Source organism: Neoarius graeffei, chromosome 6 (assembly GCF_027579695.1).
Source record: "Neoarius graeffei isolate fNeoGra1 chromosome 6, fNeoGra1.pri, whole genome shotgun sequence".
Lineage (NCBI taxonomy): Eukaryota > Metazoa > Chordata > Actinopteri > Siluriformes > Ariidae > Neoarius > Neoarius graeffei.
This window is the reverse complement of record NC_083574.1, coordinates 52158221-52179698: the sequence shown is the minus strand read 5'-3', so window position 1 is coordinate 52179698 and position 21478 is coordinate 52158221. Positions and strand designations below refer to the sequence as shown.

The following is a 21478-nucleotide window of genomic DNA, read 5'->3' as shown; positions in this document are numbered from 1 at the left end:
CCAGACTGGCCAGACTGGTTTGAGCCATTTATAGTAACTATTATTTGAATAACTACTCTTTACAACTGTGGTAAGCAGAAAAGTATCTCAGAATGTACAACGCATTGAACATTGAGGTGGACGGGCTACAGCAGCAGAAAATCACATCCATTTCCACTCAGTTTCCACACGTCAGACAAGAACTGGAATCTGAGGCTACAGTGGTCACATGTTCACCTAAACTGAACAGATGAAAGTTGTAAAAACATCACCAGTCTTTTTCCAATTTTAACTGCCCAGTTTCACTACACTTTTCCTCCACTATGGTCATGAGTGTATGTTGGTTCATACATAAGTGCCCTAACATAAGTGCATTTCATACATAAGTGCCATCTCCTTCAGTGGACTCATTACTCTGCCCTCACTTGTTTTAATATAGTTGTGCTGTTACCTGAGTACAACTCTTCAGCAGTGTTGGGAGTAACGCGTTACAAAAGTAACGAATTACTGTAATGCATTGCTTTTTGCAGTAACGCTGTAATGTAAGGCATTACAGAAAAAATTTGGTAATATTTTACTCGGTACAAATGTCAGTAATGCGCGTTACAATGCATTTTTAACCTGGAATGAAGCGGTGGGTTTTTTTCCTTCATACAAATTCGCTAAAATCACGCGAGATCAGCAGAGGTGAAACGTCCGCGCAAAATGTTTCACTTCCTTTTCCTTTAGGCTAGTCAGACAGGAGAGAGAGAGATGAGTGAACCTGCAGCTGATCTAATGTCGGATAGCACATATTCTCCAGATGGGCACACGCCCATTACTTTAAGTTTGTGAAAAATAAGGATGTGAAGAACATCGTAGTCAAATGCACTTTGTGTGCTAAACCTAAAGAACTGTCCACTTCCCGAAATAGCACCAGTAATTTAACTCAACATTTCCAGAGGTGCCATAGTAACATGAAGTTAGCAAGGAAGCAAGCGGAGGATGAGAGTGGCGATAAAATCACAAAGCAGCCAAAATTAACGTTCTGCCGCTCTGAGATGCTCCTTCAGCCTCAGGAGGTTAGGAGACTTGTGGCGGAGTATGTTGTTGAAGATATGCTGACAGTTTGTTTACATTTTTGTCCCGTATAACTGAGTTTTTTTTCTGGTCGGAAGTCAGACTAAAGTGATTGAGCTGCCTTTCCTTCGAAGGCTAATATGCCTAAGCACTTCAATATCATTAAAAGCACTTTGATTTTGTTATTTCTAATTCCGTTTTTTGAAATGTGACTGGGTAGCCTCATATAGCTAATAGTCATTGTCTAGCCGTGATTTAAAAGGCTTGTGGGTTTTTTTTCAGACCAGTTTTATTGTAGGCTACGATTTGCCATAATATGTTCATTTTTGTCAAATTTCTGAAATGGAGTCATATCCCTTAGGGCTAATCTTTTTTTTTTTTATGAAGCATAAACTATGCTTAATGTTGTAAACTTGAAAACAATAAAGGCATAGAAATGCTAATTTTGTATCCTGTCATATCTTTAGACATTACAATACAGTTCAATTAATGTTAATATGAATAGGCCTAAAGTTACAGTATTTCTATCACAATCTGCCAGACTTTCACCTTTTATCTGTTCTTGCGATGATTGTTCCTTGTATTGTGCCATCAGCCATCACTGTGGTTCAGTAATTCTAGTGTTTTTAACCATAAGCCTAGCTCAGTCAGATACCACATCACCTTCCACTGGATGTGTGATGAGCTAATTGAGCGTCTTGAGCTACATTTAGATTGCCAAATCCATACTTCCAGGTATTTTGGTGAGAGTAACTTAAAAGTAATGCAATAGTAGTGTAATGCCTTACATTTTAAATACAGTAATATTGTAATGTAACTAATTACTTTAAAATGACAGTAGCAAGTAATAAATAATGCAAAACAGTTTTGAAGTAACTTGCCCAACACTGCTCTTCAGCAAATATATATGTTATTTACCAGCTGGGAGGTCCGTATGGTGAAATACCGTGACCGAGGTCTTGAAAGTACTCTGGGTCGAGGTCAGTATTTAAGGCAGAGGTGACGGTATTTCACCATACGGACCGACCTTAAGCTGGTAAATAACATATTTATTTTTTTCTTTACCAAATTCTAACAGAAAACGAGAGCGCCCGAAAGGGAAAACCGAGCCGAGCCGTCATTTTGAATCCTTATTCACGGCTGTAATGCAAATTGCTTCCTCCTCGGTATACAAGTGCACTTCCATGGCAAGAAAAAAACTACATTTTGCCGCCTATATAGTCCCCTATTTATACAAATAGGAGTCATTCAGGATTCAGCCATGTTTTTGCTTGGCGTTAGCAACAGTTACAGGTTTTTAGCTTTCTCCTGAAATGTTTTCTTTTATTTCTTCTTCCTCAGGGTAGTAAAACTCGCTTTCACTGTGAACACTGTCGTTATCGCTATCCATGCTGTAAAATTAATGCTATTCTCCTGAGAAATACTGGCAAAAATTTATAAGATTTTTGATAATTTTATAAATAAATCTTATAAAAAAAAAGATAAATGTTGACAAAAATGCTACTATGTTTGTTGTTGTTGTGAACGAGCGAGTCGCCAGGGGTCCGTAACTGGGGTCCGTATCATAGGATACAGACCCGCTCGCCAGCCAATCAGAGCACAGGATTTGATGGAAACCGGACCGCAAAAAAAAAAAGAAAGGTTATTATCTCTTTAGCTAATATTCTCTTATGCAGATAATTTAACCTTCAAACAGGCATATATTTATTCATTTATACACTGTGACTGGATGCCAATCAATTTGGCCTTGTGGTGTGAATATTCCTTTTAAAGGAACTTTATACTTTCACTGAATAATGTTTTGGAGCATCATTTTGAGTAAACAGAAAAAAATATTTTAAAATTGCTTACAATTATAGGGATTTTACATATTGCTAGTTTAAAATGTATCATAATATAAAGCTAATCACAGTGAACATGCAAAGACAACTTCTTCTGTGTTGTAATGGATGTGTAAGGATTTGGAACTCACATGAGATTTTCCAGGTTCTTGGACTTGGGAATGATGTTCAAGCACTCTGGTTCAATAGAACAGGCGCCAAAGTCCAGACATACCATGCGATTTGCAGATGAAGTTACAAACACCAAGGCATCAATGTCCACAGGGTTGAGTCTTATATTCCGCAGCTCAAAACGATCTCTTGACCCAACAGCCATGGCCAAATCAATGTTTTGTGTTTCATGAGCACAACGGCATAGCTCAATAATTTTGGGACCTGTTTGACGACCACTAACCACAAAGCGCTGCAAAATCTTAAGTACGGCATCTTGTCGCTTTAGCACAGTCGTTCTGGCGTTCTCACTGCCTTCCAGTAGGACAAGATTTAAAGTGCAGACTTCTGCAGCAAGTCCACACATATAGAGGTGAAGAGAGTCTGTGAACACTGTTTTTGGATCAGTCTTAGCAGTCCATCGACTTTTCAGGTTAAGCTTCTTCTTCACTTCTGACTCTGTGATTTTAGGGTTCGTCATAAGATGCAAAGCAGCCATAAACTCTTGCATGGTTAGATGTGTAAAGGCACAGCCCAGACTTCGGGATCCATCTGCACACGTAAGATCCACACGGGACAGAATTCCAGCATTGGCACCAAAGTTCATTAGCTCTGGAGACAGTTCATTTGCTGAGAATACTATACGGCTCTTCTCCAGACCGTCCATTGCAAGCTTACTCAAGGTAGCAATTTGAACTCTATACCTCTGAAGTAATGGGGTATGATCATCAGTGGATCCACAACCTTGGCAACGACTAATAAAAGCAGAAAGGATGTGGAGGTAGATTTGGGTCAAGGATGTAGGTAGCTGAGTGCCAGGTTGCTGAGACATATCACTGGAGAGGAAATAGTCTAGGCAGACACAACAAACATGACACAATCCTGGAACATGAGACATAGAGAGCAGATGATGGCTGTCCATCAGCAAGCTAACTGCTCTTTCTTTCATTTTACTTCCCTTTTCATGGAAATACTCCTCGGTGTATTCCTTCACACGTTGTTGATTGAACCCAAGCAACTCTGCAACAAAATAATCAGAACTTCCAAATAGGTCAAAAACATCCCGTGGCCTACAAGTGACCAGCACTGTGCACCCAGGCAGGATCTTGGAGCAACAAAGCGCAGAGAGGAGATCAGCCAATGGCAGCTGTTGGTAAGGGTTTACAGACCCAACAATCTCCTTTGGGTCTGTAAATCTTGCCCCAAACTCATCATATCCATCAAATATAAAGCAAATTTTCTCAGGGTTGGAGAGAATGTAACTGAGCACTGCTTCACTTTGCTCATTGTCTTCCTCCAAGGGAAGAAAGAAACGAAACAAAAGTTCTTTCAAAGACAATGGCTGTGAGATGAGGTTAAGCTGGCGGAACTCCAGGAGGAAGAGTAGCTCTATAGAGGGGTAAGAGCCCTGAGCCCAGTGGTGGCCTAGACAGTGCATCAACAGAGTTTTACCAGAGCCAGCCTGACCTGATAGCATTACCACTCTGCCTGTTTTTTTCAAAAGAACCTCAACTGACTCTTTATGCTCTAGTGAAGTGTCTTCTCCTTCCTGAGGTTTTGCTGGTCTGTCTCTCACTCGTGTATATTTTTGTGTCCTCCAGCACAGCCATGTCTCGTCTAGACAAACTTTTTTCTTCATATCTTTTGTCACCTTCTCAAATTTCTTTTGCAGGAAACTCTTAACAGCATTTGTGTAAATCTGCACCTGATCTGGATTTAAAAAAAAAAAAGTAACGTTTTTACTATGCTTTCCACATAGTAATTAAATAGAATATATATGATTTTCAGGAAATTGTACTGTGGATTTTGATGAAAGTTGCATAATAAGGTAAATGTGAAACGTACCTCGACATGCACGTTTTACAGGATATAAATGAGGGGAATTTTCAGTATCTGGCAGATGAGTGTTGTTTACCAATGTTCCTTCACATCACATGCAAAGAGAAATAAAGCAGATTCTTAGGTAAATTCCAACTCTGAAATGAACTGCAGTATCATAATTAACTACATCACATTTGGAGGTTTCTTTGCACTACTTTTCTTTCACTTTCACTTTGTTTTGACATTTTGTCAAATGACCTTGGCTCTGAACTGAAAAAAGATATCTTTTCATACACGGACATCACTACATTTTATATCATATAGCATTTCAAATCGAATGCATTTGTATACAACCTATAAATTTGCTCTATTTTCGTAAAAATCACATTCATATATTTAGTTACACCCACCCAAATGCAACACTTGTACATATGTGCTAAATTAGGGCATAACTCTAGGTTATTTGCATTACACAAGTCTTCGACAGACGTTTCATTGTTACACTGATTAAAGTAAGAGCTAAGAGACAAAGAACTCACCAGCTGAAGATCCTGCAATGGATAAAATCCGTACCTCCAGCTCTAAGGGAATATTCTCACAGAACCCCCAAATAGTTTCCAAAAAATGTCGGCATGTGTGCTGATCTGAAGTTTGGAAGTAAGCCACAACACCCACGATCGTGTCCCGGAGGTTAGAAAGGTGCTGTAGGTGTTCTAGAGTCCGAGTTTCCACCAAAGCATAGATCTGCTGCAGAACATTAGTTCTTTGCTCACACAAAATATCCACTATTGCAGTGGCTTCCTGGGCCAACACAACCTGAGCATCCTCCTCCAGGTCCACCTCTTCCATCTTCATCCATCTGCTGTGGGGAAAATGACTATTTTATACATGATATACAATGGACTTTTGCTTTGTCTCTGTAATGTGTGCAGAAATATATGTGCTTAGCCAATACCAAAGAAGGACTGGCTGGTCGAGTTTGTAATGCCAGGAAAGTTTGGTATCAGGAAATGGTATGGGTGAGGATCTATTTTTTTGTTTGTTTACACATGAAAAGAACTTGATGAACTTTAATGAAGCAGAGTATTTGGATATGAGTGATTCCACGCTTATGGGTACTGAAATGGGGACATTAACTTATTTTTAAAAATTCACCTAAAATCATTTCTTTTTTTACCATCAGGTCACAAAACATGTAATCTTTAATGAATGATATGTTAAAAGATAACTTTAATTTTCTGAGATGTAATAAAAACATATTTATATGCCAAAGTCAGAACGTAACAGAAGTGTTGTGGACATATATATTCTCAATTTTAACAATGTAGAATTACTTTTTGAAACATAGGAAGGTGATGTTTTAGCAAATATAATTAATAAACATGTGTAGTAGAATAAACATACACATTCTTTCAATAAGATTAACATGGTATATAGCTAGATTGTAATTAATTTGTAACAGACGCGAGATGGACAATCGTAACAGAAGTAATGTAACAGACATCATTTTGGAACTCATAGGCTTGACTTTGGCATATAAATATGTTTTTATTACATCTCAGAAAATTAAAGTTATCTTTTAACATATCATTCATTAAAGATTACATGTTTTGTGACCTGATGGTAAAAAAAGAAATGGTTTTAGGTGAATTTTTAAAAATAAGTTCATGTCCCCATTTCAGTACCCATAAGCGTGGAATCACTCATACACACACACACACACACACACACACACACACACACACACACACACACACACACACACACTAGTGCATCTCAAAAAACTAGAATATTGTGAAAAAGTTCAATATTTTCCATCAGTTATTTACGAAAGTGAAAATGTTATATATTATAGACTCATTACACATAAACTAAAATGTTTCAAGCATTTTTCTATTTTAATTTTAATCAGTATGGCATACAGTACAAAAACATAAAAAAACCCATCTCAAAATATTAGAATATTTCATTTTGAGTTTGAGTAAAACAGTATGAACACAGTGTATCACTCGGTCTAGTTCAGTACACACAACCACAATCATAGGGAAGACTGCTGACTTGACTGTTGTCCAGAAGATGATCACTGATGCCCTCCACAAGGAGGGTAAGCCACAAAAGGTTATTGCTGAAAAGGGTGGCTGGAAAAGGTGCACAAGCAACAGGGATGGCCGCAGTCTTGAGAGGATTGTCAAGAAAAGTTGATTCAAGAACTTGGGAGAGCTTCACAAAGAGTGGACTGAGGCTGGTGTCAGTGTATCAAGACCCATCACGAACAGACATCTTCAAGAAAGGGGATACAACTTTCGCATTCCTAATATCAAGCTAATCCTGAGCCAGAGACAATGTCAGAAATGTCTTATCTGGGCTAAGGAGAGAAAGAAATGGACTGTTGCTCAGTGGTCCAAAGTCCTCTTTTAGATGAAAGTACATTTTGCATTTAATTTGGAAATCACGGTTCTAGAGTCTGGAGGAAGAGTGGAGAGGCACAGAATCCAAGGTGTTTGAAGCCCAGTGTGAAGTTTCCACAGTCTGTGATGATTTGGGGTGCCATGTCATCTGCTGGTGTTGGTCCACTGTATTTTATCAAGTCCAAAGTCAACACAGCCATCTACCAGGAGATTTTAGAGCACTTTATGCTTCCATCTGCTGATGAGCTTTTCGGAGATGCTGATTTCCTTTTCCAGCAGGACTTGGCACCTACCCACAGTGCTAAAACTACTACCAAATGGTTTGCTGACCATGATATTACTGTGTTTGATTGGCCAGCCAACTTGCCTGACCTGAACCCCATAGAGAATCTATGGGGTATTGTCAAGAGGAAGATGAGAAACACCCGACCCAAAAATACAGATACGCTGAAGGCCACTATCAAAGCAACCTGGGCTTCAGTAACACCTCAGCAGTGCCACAGACTGATCACCTCCATGCCACACCGCATTGATACAGTAATTCATGGTAAAGGAGTCCCAACCAAGTATTGAGTGTATAAATGAATATACTTTTCAGAAGTTGGACATTTCTGTATTATAAATCCCTTTTTGATTGACCTTAGGGAATATTCTAATAATTTGAGATACTGGCTTTCTGATTTTCATGAGCTATAAGCCATAATCATCAAAATTAAAACAAAAAAGGCTTTAAATATTTCACTTTACATGTAATGAATATAGAATATATGAAAGTTTACCTTTTTGAATTAAATTATGAAAAATAGGAACTTTTTCATGGTATTCTAATTTTTTAGATGCACTAATATATATATCACGGGCGATTGCTCTAAGACAACGAGGGAGGCTCAGCCTCCTCTAAAAATGACGAACATTGTGTAGGATGAATTGCGCTAGGCTTATGTTATAGCCGACCTTATAACATTGCTATTTCAGATCCAGAATCATAGAAATATATGTGCTCAACCCAACTACAGTGCGAAATCATTCCATTATAACTTTAATGTGTGCGTGAGTTTTTCCCCCTCGTGACGGCGCGATGCAGCCCAGCCTCAGTGCACTTCAATGGCATTTGGGAGCTCTGCGCTTTTCAATCTCAAAATGCAAGACGGTTATTGGACAAATACTGCGAAAACGCCCGCCCACGGAGCCCCACGGACTCCCAGCCTCAGTGGACTTCAATGGCATTTGGGAGCTATGCGCTTTTCAATCTCAAAATGCAAGACAGTTATTGGACAAATACTGCGAAAATGCCCGCCTACGGACTCCGAGCCTCACATGGGAGGGACATGGCAGTTTCCGCGAGGAGACTGGTGATTGGTGAAAGCGGACGGATATTTTCTTTGATTGACAGCTCGTTTCAACTATAGACAGGCAGCGGTGAATTTCAGTTCAGTCCCATGCGGATTCGCAAGTGCTGTGGTGTATTGTAAGAGATCAGCTTACATTTCAATTTCATTCATTACATACGGTTTCTACCAGCTTTTTTAGTTTGTATATATTTTCATTGTAAAAAAAGTGTAAATATAGTGTTGTCAAGTTTGCTATCTTAGTTCCAGAAATTTCATTTGAGTGACTGAACTTGAACTTGAGGGGGCTAGTCAGCTAGCAAGAAAGCTGCGCACGGATGCCAAGCATTGCTGATTTAATTTTGGCGAAGCCATTTGCCAGTCTTCCTTTCGAGGAAAAAATTAAAATTAAAGAGCAGGGTAGACCAACGCCTCAAATTGACTTGGTGAAAAAGGTAGGGAATAATACTCGTTCCTTTCAGCTCTCCTGGTACGAGAAAGTGAATTGGCTAACAGCAAGTGACCCACATCAACAACAGTAAATAGGCTACTTTAGTAATATGTCATGGATGGACCAAAAATATAGAATCTATTTAAAATGTTTATGCTGAGTATATTATATTGGAATATATATTTTTCTGGATATGAATTAAACACAGCTACAATTTGGAAAACATTTTTAAACAAAAACACAGCTGAGAACATTTCACACTACAGACCTGGATTAAAAGTGAAGGGTTATCAAAATTGTCAATAAAACATTTCTCAGTCAAAATAAGTAAAATATAGGGAAAGTGTCATTGAATGAAATGTGTGGCACCCAGCTCTACTGCTGAGGTTCCTGACAAACAGCTGCTTTCAATAATGATCAATTTTTAAACAACATGCCACAATTTTAAAATATAAAATGTGAAAATATACCCCTCCCCCCCAACACCACCATCATGTATATTGGACAGTAGGCTAATGGGCCAAAAGAACCTGTTATTTCACAGTTTGTGACGCTGCCAACAATCAGCCAGATCAGAGGCAAGAGTATGGGTAAAATTGATGTGTTTTTTCTTTTAAAATCTGGAAATATCGTAACCGACCAGCCTCCCCTGTTTGAAAGACTACCAGCCGCCACTGATATATATATATATATATATATATATATATATGTGTGTGGGGCAGCACGGTGGTGTAGTGGTTAGCGCTGTCGCCTCACAGCAAGAAAGTCCTGGGTTCAAGCCCTGTGGCCGGCGAGGGCCTTTCTGTGTGGAGTTTGCATGTTCTCCCTGTGTCTGCGTGGGTTTCCTCCGGGTGCTCCGGTTTCCCCCACAGTCCAAAGACATGCAGGTTAGGTTAACTGGTGACTCTAAATTGAGCGTAGGTGTGAATGTGAGTGTGAATGGTTGTCTGTGTCTATGTGTCAGCCCTGTGATGACCTGGCGACTTGTCCAGGGTGTACCCCGCCTTTCCCTCGTAGTCAGAAGCAGCTACAGATAATGAGATGAGATTTTATATATATATATATATATATATATATATATATATACTGAGGAAAGAGTGTTGACAGAAATTAAATTCAGTACATTTTAGCATGTAAGCTATCAGCTCAACACCTTGTATGGTGAAATGGGTGAAGTGCGCGAGCTACAGTGAGGACTGACATTAGTCCTGCTGTCGGCACAACAAAGCCCAGCAAACTGCGCAGCTCCAGAAATGAACCTGAGATAATGCAATAATACAATAACACATAGAAACGTCGTGTTCTTAAAGACGAAACTGTGCGACTCGTTAAATTAAACAACTATATGTGGATATTTTCTATTTGGTGTACTTACCTCAGAGAGCCTGGCAGTCTGTTCCCCTTATCGAGGCAATAGCTGCGGCATCGCACTGGTGAAGAAGCGAAAATGAAACTAAAGCAGACTGGCGGTTGGTTTGGGGGGAGGGAGAGGAGGAACTTTTATTACTGTGGACTGAAAAGCACCGTGTAAGTGAAGCATATATGTGTGCCAGAATGGTATCCTAATGTATCTGTGCTATCTTAAATAGCATTATTTCTGTTTTTTCTTCTTCTTGGTTTTGTTAAGGAAGTGGTGGTATGATCAGGAGCAGTCCAGCACCTTTCAGTTCACTGGCTCATATTTGTTGATAATTACGTTTTACTTGACATATCCTTTTCTTTCACATACACTTGTTTCCACAAATCAAACAGAGGAATTGTTAATATCGAATAAAATGTATTTAAACTTCATTTACTGGCTGTTTCAGATCTGAGATATTTCACCAGAGCGCCTGTAAAGTTCAAATGAGGACAAGGTTGCCAGATTTTTCACTCGGAAGTTGGTGGGTTTTTTGTTTTGTTTTGTTTTGTTTTTGATCTTGTGCTCAGAAGTTATTCATATGGAGTCATAGGAGTGGCATAAAAAAGAAGAGTATGTCTAGAGAACAAGAAGGAAATAAATGTTGAAAAAGAATAAGAAAATTATCCACCCATCCATCCATTATCTGTAGCCGCTTTATCCTGTTCTACAGGGTCGCAGGCAAGCTGGAGCCTATCCCAGCTGACTACGGGTGAAAGGCGGGGTACACCCTGGACAAGTCTCCAGGTCATCACAGGGCTGACACATAGAGACAAACAACCATTCACACTCACATTCACACCTACGGTTAATTTAGAGCCACCTGTAGGGGACTGTAGGGGAAACCAGAAGCAGAGGTGATTCTGGAGTCTGTTGTGGCCCCAAGCAAAAATTTCCAGGGGGCCCTTCTGACCAGTGTTCATCACCAATATGTTCTAAATAATCTGACACCAACAAAAAATGTATGAAACCAAAGTTTTTTAAATTCCAAATGTGAAAATACAATGGTAAAGAACAATAAAAATAATAAAAACAAAATAAATAAGCCCTCGGGCCCCGACTCTCAGGGGGCCCCAAGCAGTTGCCTGCCTTGCCTGTTCACAAGCTGCGCATCTGACCAGAACACCCGGAGGAAACCCACAGAGACACGGGGAGAACATGCAAACTCCACACAGAAAGGCCCTAGCCAAACCCAGGACCTTCTTGCTGTGAGGCGACAGTGCTAACCACTACACCACCGACCCTTTTGCTATTCCTTATTGCTATTTATTTTCCCCTATTGCATTTTTGTGTGCTTGAGTGTCCAAGGGCAGCACACTGTTGCCTCAAAACAAGAAGGTTCTGAGTTTGAGTCCAGTGGCCAACGGGGGCCTTTCTGTGTGGGGTTTGCATGTTCTCCCCGTGTCTGCGTGGGTTTCCTCCGGGTGCTCCGGTTTCCCCCACAGTCCAAAGACATGCTAAGCTAATTAGTGACTCTAAATTGACCGTAGGTGTGAATGTGAATGGTTGTTTGTCTCTATGTGTCAGCCCTGTGATGACCTGGCGACTTGTCCAGGGTGTACCCCGCCTCTTGCCCATAGTCAGCTGGGATAGGCTCCAGCTTGCCCATGACCCTGCACAGGATAAGCAGTTACAGATAATGGATGGATGGATCGAGTGGCCAAGTTATCAATTAGCTGGCTTTGGGTGGGCCTTCGTGCCCAGGCCGAATAGTCAGTTACTGCACACATGAATCATGTATTGCACAGGAATGTGGTAGTGGTTTGAATCCGAGAGGGAAAGACAGGATTTGCTTCCTGTATGTGTACACTGGTACTTATCCAGTCTTATTCTTTTACAGTTTTAATCTTTTTTATGGCACTCTTATGACAATGCTATTTCAGTGTAATTTCATAAAGAGACTAATTTCAGGATTTACTGGTTGTATTGACATCGCAGCCCCAAATGAGCATCCAGAATCAATCTTTGCAATATATACCTGGGGCAGCACGGTGGTGGAGTGGTTAGAACTGTTGTCTCACAGCAATAAGGTTCCAGGTTTGACCCTCATAGCCAACGCGGGGCCTTTCTGTGTGCAGTTTGCATGTTCTCCCCATGTCTGCGTGGGTTTTCCTCCAGGTGCTCCAGTTTCCCCCACAGTCTAAAGACATGCAGTTCGGCTATCTGGCTACTCTTAATCGTCTACCGATTAAGCTTGGAGAGAGATGGGCTCTGCCCAGTTTAAATGCCCTAGACACACCAATGATAGACTGTTAAAATGTCATCCATAGTGTCCTTACAGCCCTTGCTGACTATGGGGAGAAGAAAAAGAATATAGATGTAAAAACAGAAATGACAATCTGTTTATGAACACTACAGTATCCATGACAGTATTTGTGTGTAAAAGTAGCTTTTTATGAGCTTTATACGCTCTGACAGAGCAAATAAAAGACACACTTTTGTAGAGGCATCCATGTTTTTACCACTTCATACATCAAATGACCTGAGGTGTGCCATGACAAAATTACAACTTGCAAATTACCATTTCCTAGGCACCACGTACACAATCAATCAAATAATAAAGGAAGCAAAATGGAAGTTTAAACCACCATAGATAGATAGTTAGTTGCCGGAGTCCCTGCTTGTACTCACTGCAATATGTATACTGTTCCTACTTATTCAGGTGACATTGGGCATACCTAACAACCTGTGTTTTATCTCTCTTCCCCCCCCCAAATCTGTCCCTCTGACTTACATGTCGGTCCTGGGATCGAGATGCTGACCTCTTCTGCTCCTTGGACCTGCCTGATCCATCCTGATGCCCTGTGTTTGGTTGGAGTCTCATCACATCGCTCCTGTGGAGAGCGGCCCCATGTGGACAGTTGGGGGTCGCGCCTGGAGGACGCACTGGACTCTTGCAGTGGTGCTGTTGTGGCTGGGGACTGCAGTTGACTTGCTGACTTTAGGACTGCAGTTGACTTGCTGACTTTGGGACTACGATTGTCATGAATGGGTTTTGCGCTCAGGTTTCCGTCGGTGGGGGGTTTATAGCATCAACAAAGCTGACTTTATGTTAGGACTGTTAATGTTATAGTCATGTTGTCTGCAGAGGCGATTTTTCTCACCAGGCAAGCCAATCAGCTGCTTGGGGCCCCCACCAGGTGGCGACAGAGAGTTGAAATTTGCACAGCAGTTGATAGAGAAATTTGCGAGTCGAGAGTGAAGAAGAATCAAAATTTGCGTTTTGAAAAGTCATTCGCTGAGTCTGACTCTCACGGATTTCCCGTTTACAATAAGCTGTTGGGAGGAACAAAATGCTAAGCAGCCAATTGTGTGACCACATTTTTGAGTGACAAAAGTCTTCAAGCAATCAGCGCTTGCAGTCTGCAGAGGGATCCCTTCCTGTGCGTGCAACCACATGTTTGCACAAATCGGAAACCCTGTAGGCTATTAACGTGCACATATTGCGTGTTGGTAGACCTCGATGGCTAAATTATTATGAAGAGAAACTATCCATCCGGGAGTGAAAAAAGAAAGAAGAAAAAAGAAGACGAGGGGAGAAGAAAGCAAGATGGTGGTAAGTCAGTAGCAATAATAATGAACAGAGACAATAGTATTTTTCCCTACCGTTGATAATGAATGATGTAGTGCAAATGGTGCTAGTCTTGTTTCACTCGCGCTAGCATGACCATACTTTATTTATGTTGGTTTTTTTTGTTGTGGGCGGGCGGTGGTGGGGCCCCCCAATGAATTTCTGATTGGGGCCCCACTAGACCCTAGAATCGCCACTGGTTGTCTGTTGTTGCCTGGATGGGGATGGGTTCCCTTTTGAGTCTGGTTCCTCTCAAGGTTTTTCCTCGTGTCGTCTGAGGGAGTTTTTCCTTACCACTGTTGCCACAGGCTTGCTCATTGCGGATAGATTAGGGATAAAATTAGTTAATATTTTAAGTCATTCAAATTCTGTAAAGCTGCTTTGCGATAATGTTTATTGTTAAAAGCGCTATACAAATAAACTTGACTTGACATACTCCTTATACAGTAATTTAGCTATAGGAGAGACAGTATATTTCCCCAAAATTCAGAGGAGTGTTTTGATCTGCCAACATGTAGGTAGTGCACCAAAAATAAGGTTAATGAAGAGACTGCCACAAACAAGTAATAAACCATGGCCTAGTGATATCATACAACCCCAATTCCAAAAAAGTTGGGACAAAGTACAAATTGTAAATAAAAACGGAATGCAATGATGTGGAAGTTTCAAAATTCCATATTTTATTCAGAATAGAACATAGATGACAAATCAAATGTTTAAACTGAGAAAGTGTATCATTTAAAGAGAAAAATAGGTGATTTTAAATTTCATGACAACAACACATCTCAAAAAAAGTTCGGACAAGGCTATGTTTCCCACTGTGAGACATCCCCTTTTCTCTTTACAACAGTCTGTACACGTCTGGGGACTGAGGAGACAAGTTGCTCAAGTTTAGGGATAGGAATGTTAACCCATTCTTGTCTAATGTAGGATTCTATTTGCTCAACTGTCAGGTCTTTTTTGTCGTATCTTCCGTTTTATGATGCGCCAAATGTTTTCTATGGGTGAAAGATCTGGACTGCAGCCTGGCCAGTTCAGTACCCGGACCCTTCTTCTACGCAGCCATGATGCTGTAATTGATGCAGTATGTGGTTTGGCATTGTCATGTTGGAAAATGCAAGGTCTTCCCTGAAAGAGACATCGTCTGGCTGGGAGCATATGTTGCTCTAGAACCTGGATATACCTTTCAGCATTGATGGTGTCTTTCCAGATGTGTAAGCTGCCCATGCCACACGCACTAATGCAACCCCATACCATCAGAGATGCAGGCTTCTGAACTGAGCGCTGATAACAACTTAGGTCGTCCTTCTCCTCTTTAGTCCGAATGACACGGCGTCCCTGACTTCCATAAAGAACTTCAAATTTTGATTCGTCTGACCACAGAACAGTTTTTCACTTTGCCACAGTCCATTTTAAATGAGCCTTGGCCCAGAGAAGACGTCTGCGCTTCTGGATCATGTTTAGATACGGCTTCTTCTTTGAACTGTAGAGTTTTAGCTGGCAATGGCGGATGGCACAGTGAATTGTGTTTACAGATAATGTTCTCTGGAAATATTCCTGAGCCCATTTTGTGATTTCCAAAACAGAAGCATGCCTGTATGTGATGCAGTGCCGTCTAAGGGCCCGAAGATCACGGGCACCCAGTCTGGTTTTCCGGCCTTGACCCTTACGCACAGAGATTCTTCCAGATTCTCTGAATCTTTTGATGATATTATGCACTGTAGATGATGAGATGTTCAAACTCTGCAATTTTACACTGTCGAACTCCTTTCTGATATTGCTCCACTATTTGTCGGCACAGAATTAGGGGGATTGGTGATCCTCTTCCCATCTTTACTTCTGAGAGCCGCTGCCACTCCAAGATGCTCTTTTTATACCCAGTCATGTTAATGACCTATTGCCAATTGACCTAATGAGTTGCAGTTTGGTCCTCCAGCTGCTCCTTTTTTGTACCTTTAACTTTTCCAGCCTCTTATTGCCCCTGTCCCAACTTTTTTGAGATGTGTTGCTGTCATGAAATTTCAAATGAGCCAATATTTGGCATGAAATTTCAAAATGTCTCACTTTCAACATTTGATATGTTGTCTATGTTCTATTGTGAATACAATATCAGTTTTTGAGATTTGTAAATTATTGCATTCCGTTTTTATTTACAATTTGTACTTTGTCCCAACTTTTTTGGAATCGGGGTTGTATTTAAAACACTATGACCCTATGCAGATAGGTCTAGTACTAAAGAAAAACAAGAATAGATGATCACAAAAGTGATTTTTTTTATTATGGACTGTGCATTGTACATATATTCACATCTGAAGTACAAGGTTTCAGAAAAGCAGTGAATACATTTGCTTATTGAATCAGAGAGCTGAAGCAAATAAGCTTTAAATAGCACATTTCGGTGTAAAAACTCACATAATGGACACCCTGAGTGGGGTATTGTTTAGTAAGTTATGCCACAACAGTGTCACCATGTGGTCAACTATAAATAGCGTGTGAGTGTGTCTGTGAATGGGTAGTTACTGAAGTCAGGCTTAGGATTGTGGTTAGGTTGAGAAGAAGAAGACGACATGAATGGCATCAGGTAAACTGGGACAGCTAAATTTAACACTTGTTATTTTCTGCCCTAATTAGTATTACTAAACCATTGCTTGATGTATTTTTTAAAAAACCTATGATGTAATCAATTTGATATCATATAAAAGGGTGTGTGGTCAGTATCAAACACGATAAAGCGGCTAGAGATAATGAGATGAGATATGAGATTATACTTGTTCTGTTAATGAATGACAATTTAACCATTTATAGTTATGTTTAATATTTGAGAATGTAAGAGATATTTGTTTGGCATTCTTGCAACTCGGTTTTCCAATTTTGCTTAATTTCTGCTCCTCAGGCTAGGTTCAGTTAAATCCTTGAAATTTATCTTTGCTCGCACTGCTGCTGCTGGGCTCGCTGTTTTTCATAAGGCTACCCTCATGGGCGCCGCCAGGGGGTGAAAGGTTAGAACAATTCTAGGGGCCCAGCACTGCCATGGGGCCCTTTAAGGGGCTGATAATATGCTTTTAATGATTTTAATAAGACTTTTGAAATAACAACAATGCAATATTCCATCTGGTAAAATGAGCTAATTGAACAAGGCTGTCTATTTCTTGAGTTCTTCAACATAGTCATTTAACCCTCCCCCTTTTGCGAAATGGTACGGTCCAGTTCTGGTAGAAGCGCGATGCGTTAAATCTGTGTGCTGATCAGTGCAACGCTACTTGCTGCTGTGTCGCGGTGCAGTAGCCAGCCAGCAGTGGAGTGCGTACAGTCTATGATCGCTAAATATGAAGAGTGGCTGTCAAAAACATAAAGAAAGGCAGCTGAAAGCTGAGAGGGACCGGAGAGGCAGGCAACTGGTCACTCAGTTTTTCCCAAAGAAAGGTACCTATCGCTCACGTGTGTTCAAAATATTAGCGAATGGTAAATGAACAGTATGAACGTGGTTGGATTAGCCGATCAAGAGAACACTTTTACAGTTTGTACAGTGACATATTTTTTCCATTTTAATAACTGAACTGACTTGTGTGATAATAAACAAGATGAAATATTACGTTACGCTGGTGCTAATAACTAGTGCTAATAACCAGTTTCATAACTAATGGGGTGCCCTAAATAAGCACAGATTCAGCCTCAGGGGGACCTCCGCCCTACCAAACCACTGAACCCCCCCTTTGGAGAAGGAGGTGAGCAGCAATACAACCCATAAATGCTTTAGGATTGAAGTTTTTAATGAGTGAGCGCCATATACAGTTTGCTAGATTAAAGTGTTGCTAATAACGGACACGTGTTTGACATGGTTACGTGTGTGGAATGTTCACACGTTCTAAACCATTGGTTTCAAATTGAGGAGCTGGAGAAAGCACAGCACACATAAAAGAGGGATAGAGGTTACAACATATGAAGAAATACGTACGTAACTGATCAAATTGAAATGTCACTCACTTTGAAATAAACTTATAATAAGATGTTTCCTGTCTTTTATGGGTAACATTTGTAAGGCCACTGAGTATGGAGTTCATTTAAATGCATCAAACTTGAATGCATCAAACTTTTTCATGCATTAACTAACTTGTATGCATTGCTGATAACAGAGCCAGGCCCCTCATCACTACCAATTGTCCTAGCACAAGAAGGCATGTGGCAAAATCTTGAATTTTCATTTGTGATTGTAAATGCACCAGAATTAGTCACTGACCAGTTTTCATCTAGTCCCTGGTAGGTTAATACATAAAATGTAATAAAGTCACAAGCTCAAGGTCCATGGGCTATCAAAAGTCAAATAATGACAATAGTGCAATTGTGACGAGGGTGGGCAAAGTTGGGGGGCCCAAAATTTCTGGCGGCGCCCCGGCTACCCTGCTCAGTAAATTTCCATCGCCCATTGAAGCTACCCTATCACACTCAGCCAACTCTGCTTCCTGAGATTACATTTTGCAATCAAATTGCTACACCACACTCTTAAACAGTGTTGAGAGTAATGCGTTACAAAAGTAACGAATTATTGTAATGCATTGCTTTTTGCAGTAACACGGTAATGTAAGGCATTACAGAAAAAATTTGGTAATATTTTACTCGGCACAAATGTCAGTAACACGCGTTACAATGCATTTTTAACCTGGAATGAAGTGGTGGGTTTTTTTCCTTCATACAAATTCGTCAAAATCACGCAAGATCAGCAGAGGTGAAACGTCCGCGCAAAATGTTTCACTTCCTTTTCCTTTAGGCTAGTCAGACAGGAGAGAGAGATGAGTGAACCTGCAGCTGATCTAACGTCGGATAGCACATATTCTCCAGATGGGCACACGCCCATTACTTTAAGTTTGTGAAAAATAAGGATGTGAAGAACATCGTAGTCAAATGCACTTTGTGTGCTAAACCTAAAGAACTGTCCACTTCCCGAAATAGCACCAGTAATTTAACTCAACATTTACAGAGGTGCCATAGTAACATGAAGTTAGCAAGGAAGCAAGCGGAGGATGAGAGTGGCGATAAAATCACAAAGCAGCCAAAATTAACGTTCTGCCGCTCTGAGATGCTCCTTCAGCCTCAGGAGGTTAGGAGACTTGTGGCGGAGTATGTTGTTGAAGATATGCTGACAGTTTGTTTACATTTTTGTCCCGTATAACTGAGGTTTTTTTCTGGTCGGAAGTCAGACTAAAGTGATTGAGCTGCCTTTCCTTCGAGGGCTAATAGGCCTAAGCACTTCAATATCATTAAAAGCACTTTGATTTTCGTCTCGTCTCGTCTTCTTCCGCTTATCCGGGACCGGGTCGCGGAGGCAGCAGTCTAAGCATGGAAGCCCAAACTTCCCTTTCCCCAGACACCTCGGCCAGCTCCTCGGGAAGAACACCGAGGCGTTCCCAGGCCAGCCGAGAGACATAGTCCCTCCAGCGTCTCCTGGGTCTTCCCCAGGGCCTCTTCCCGGGGGGACATGCCTGGAACACCTCCCCAGGGAGGTGTCCAGGAGGCATCCGATAAAGATGCCCAAGCCACCTCAGCTGATTCCTCTCGATGTGGAGGAGCAGCGGCTCTACTCCGAGCTCCTCCCGAGTGACTGTGCTTCTCACCCTATCTCTAAGGGAGCGCCCAGCCACCCTGCGAAGGAAACTCATTTCGGCCGCTTGTATTCGCGATACACCAAGACCAAGAGCAGTTCACCAAAAACCCCTATGGAGAAAAAAGCAAGGACTGTGATGTCGCCCGGTATGACGCAGCCGGGGCCCCACCCTGGAGCCAGGCCCGGGGTTGAGGCTCGTATGCGAGCGCTTGGTGGCCGGGCCTTTGCCCATGGGGCCCGGCCGGGCTCAGCCCGAAGAGGTGACATGGGCCCGACCTCCTGTGGGTTCACCACCCACAGAGGTAGCAGTAGGGGATTGGTGCAGTGTGGATTGGGTGGCAGTCGAAGGCAGGGGCCTCGATGACCTGATCCCCGGACACAGTGGCTGGCTGTTGGGACACTTTGATTTTGTTATTTCTAATTCTGTTTTTCGAAATGTGACTGGGTAGCCTCATATAGCTAATAGTCATTGTCTAGCTGTGATTTAAAAGGCTTGTGGGGGTTTTTTCAGGCCAGTTTTATTGTAGGCTACGATTTGCCATATGATGTTCATTTTTGTTAAATTTCTGAAATGGAGTCATATCCCTTAGGGCTAATCTTTTTTTTTTTTTATGAAGCATAAACTATGCTTAATGCTGCAAACTTGAAAACAATAAAGGCATAGAAATGCTAATTTTGTATCGCGTCATATCTTTAGACATTACAATACAATACAGTTCAATTAATGTTAATATGAATAGGCCTAAAGTTACAGTATTTCTTTTTTAGATATTTTTTTGGGCTTTTTTCACCTTTATTGGATAGGACAGTGTAGAGACAGGAAATGAGCAGGAGAGAGAGACGGGGAGGGATTGGGAAATGACCTCGGGTCGGAATCGAACCCGGGTCCCCGTATTTATGGTATGGCACCTTATCCACCTGAGCCACGACGTCCTCAAGGTTACAGTATTTCTATCACAATTTGCCAGACTTTAACCTTTTGTTTGTTCTTGCGATGATTGTTCCTTGTATTGTGCCATCATGTGGCTATTATATTCTAGTGTTTTAGCCATAAGCCTAGCTCAGTCAGATACCACATCACCTTCCACTGGATGTGTGATGAGCTAATTGAGCATCTTGAGCTACATTTAGATTGCTAAATCCATACTTCCAGTTATTTTGGTGAGAGTAACTTAAAAGTAATGCAATAGTAGTGTAATGCCTTACATTTTAAATACAGTAATATTGTAATGTAACTAATTACTTTAAAATGACAGTAGCAAGTAATAAATAATGCAAAACAGTTTTGAAGTAACTTGCCCAACACTGCTCTTAAATGCGGATATACACTCACTGACTACTTTAAGAGGAACTTGTTCTTGATTCTAAGATTCCTGTTCTTGGCTGCAGGAGTGGAACCCAATGTGGTCGTCTGCTATCACATGCTGAGATGCTTTTCTGCTCACCACAGTTGTAAATAGTGATTATGAGAGTTACTATATCTTTCTTGGCAGCTCAAACCAATCTGACCATTTTCCTCTGAGCTCTCTTATCAACAAGGCGTTTCCACCCACAGAACTGTCGCTCACTCAATGCTTTTCGCGCCATTCTGTGTAAACTCTAGAGACTGTTGTGTGTGAAAACCCCAGGAGATCAGCAGTTTCTGAAATACTCAGACCAGTCCATCTGGCACCAACACCACAGTGAAAGTCACAGAGATCACAGTTTTTCCTGTTCTGATGTTTGAAGTGAACATTAACTCATTCCCATCTCATTATCTCTGGCCTCTTTATCCTGTTCTACAGGGTCACAGGCAAGCTGGAGCCTATCCCAGCTGACTACGGGCGAAAGGCGGGGTACACCCTGGACAAGTCGCCAGGTCATCACAGGGCT

At 41.2% G+C, this 21478-nt stretch overlaps 1 protein-coding gene across 2 annotated transcripts in view; it reads right to left on the bottom strand.

The window, feature by feature from the left end:
• nlrc5 (NLR family, CARD domain containing 5) overlaps positions 1 to 10473 on the bottom strand; it is a 63271-nt gene extending 52798 nt beyond the window's left edge. For both annotated transcript variants that reach the window (XM_060923818.1, XM_060923819.1), the window contains exons 1-4: positions 10413 to 10473; positions 5390 to 5712; positions 4875 to 4952; positions 3011 to 4739 (exon numbers count right to left, since the gene is read on the bottom strand). In XM_060923818.1, coding sequence (XP_060779801.1) covers positions 3011 to 4739; positions 4875 to 4952; positions 5390 to 5705 — 2123 coding nt within the window. In that variant the 5' untranslated portion in view covers positions 5706 to 5712; positions 10413 to 10473. The remainder of the gene's footprint in view (positions 1 to 3010; positions 4740 to 4874; positions 4953 to 5389; positions 5713 to 10412) is intronic.
• Positions 10474 to 21478: the final 11005 nt, after the last annotated feature.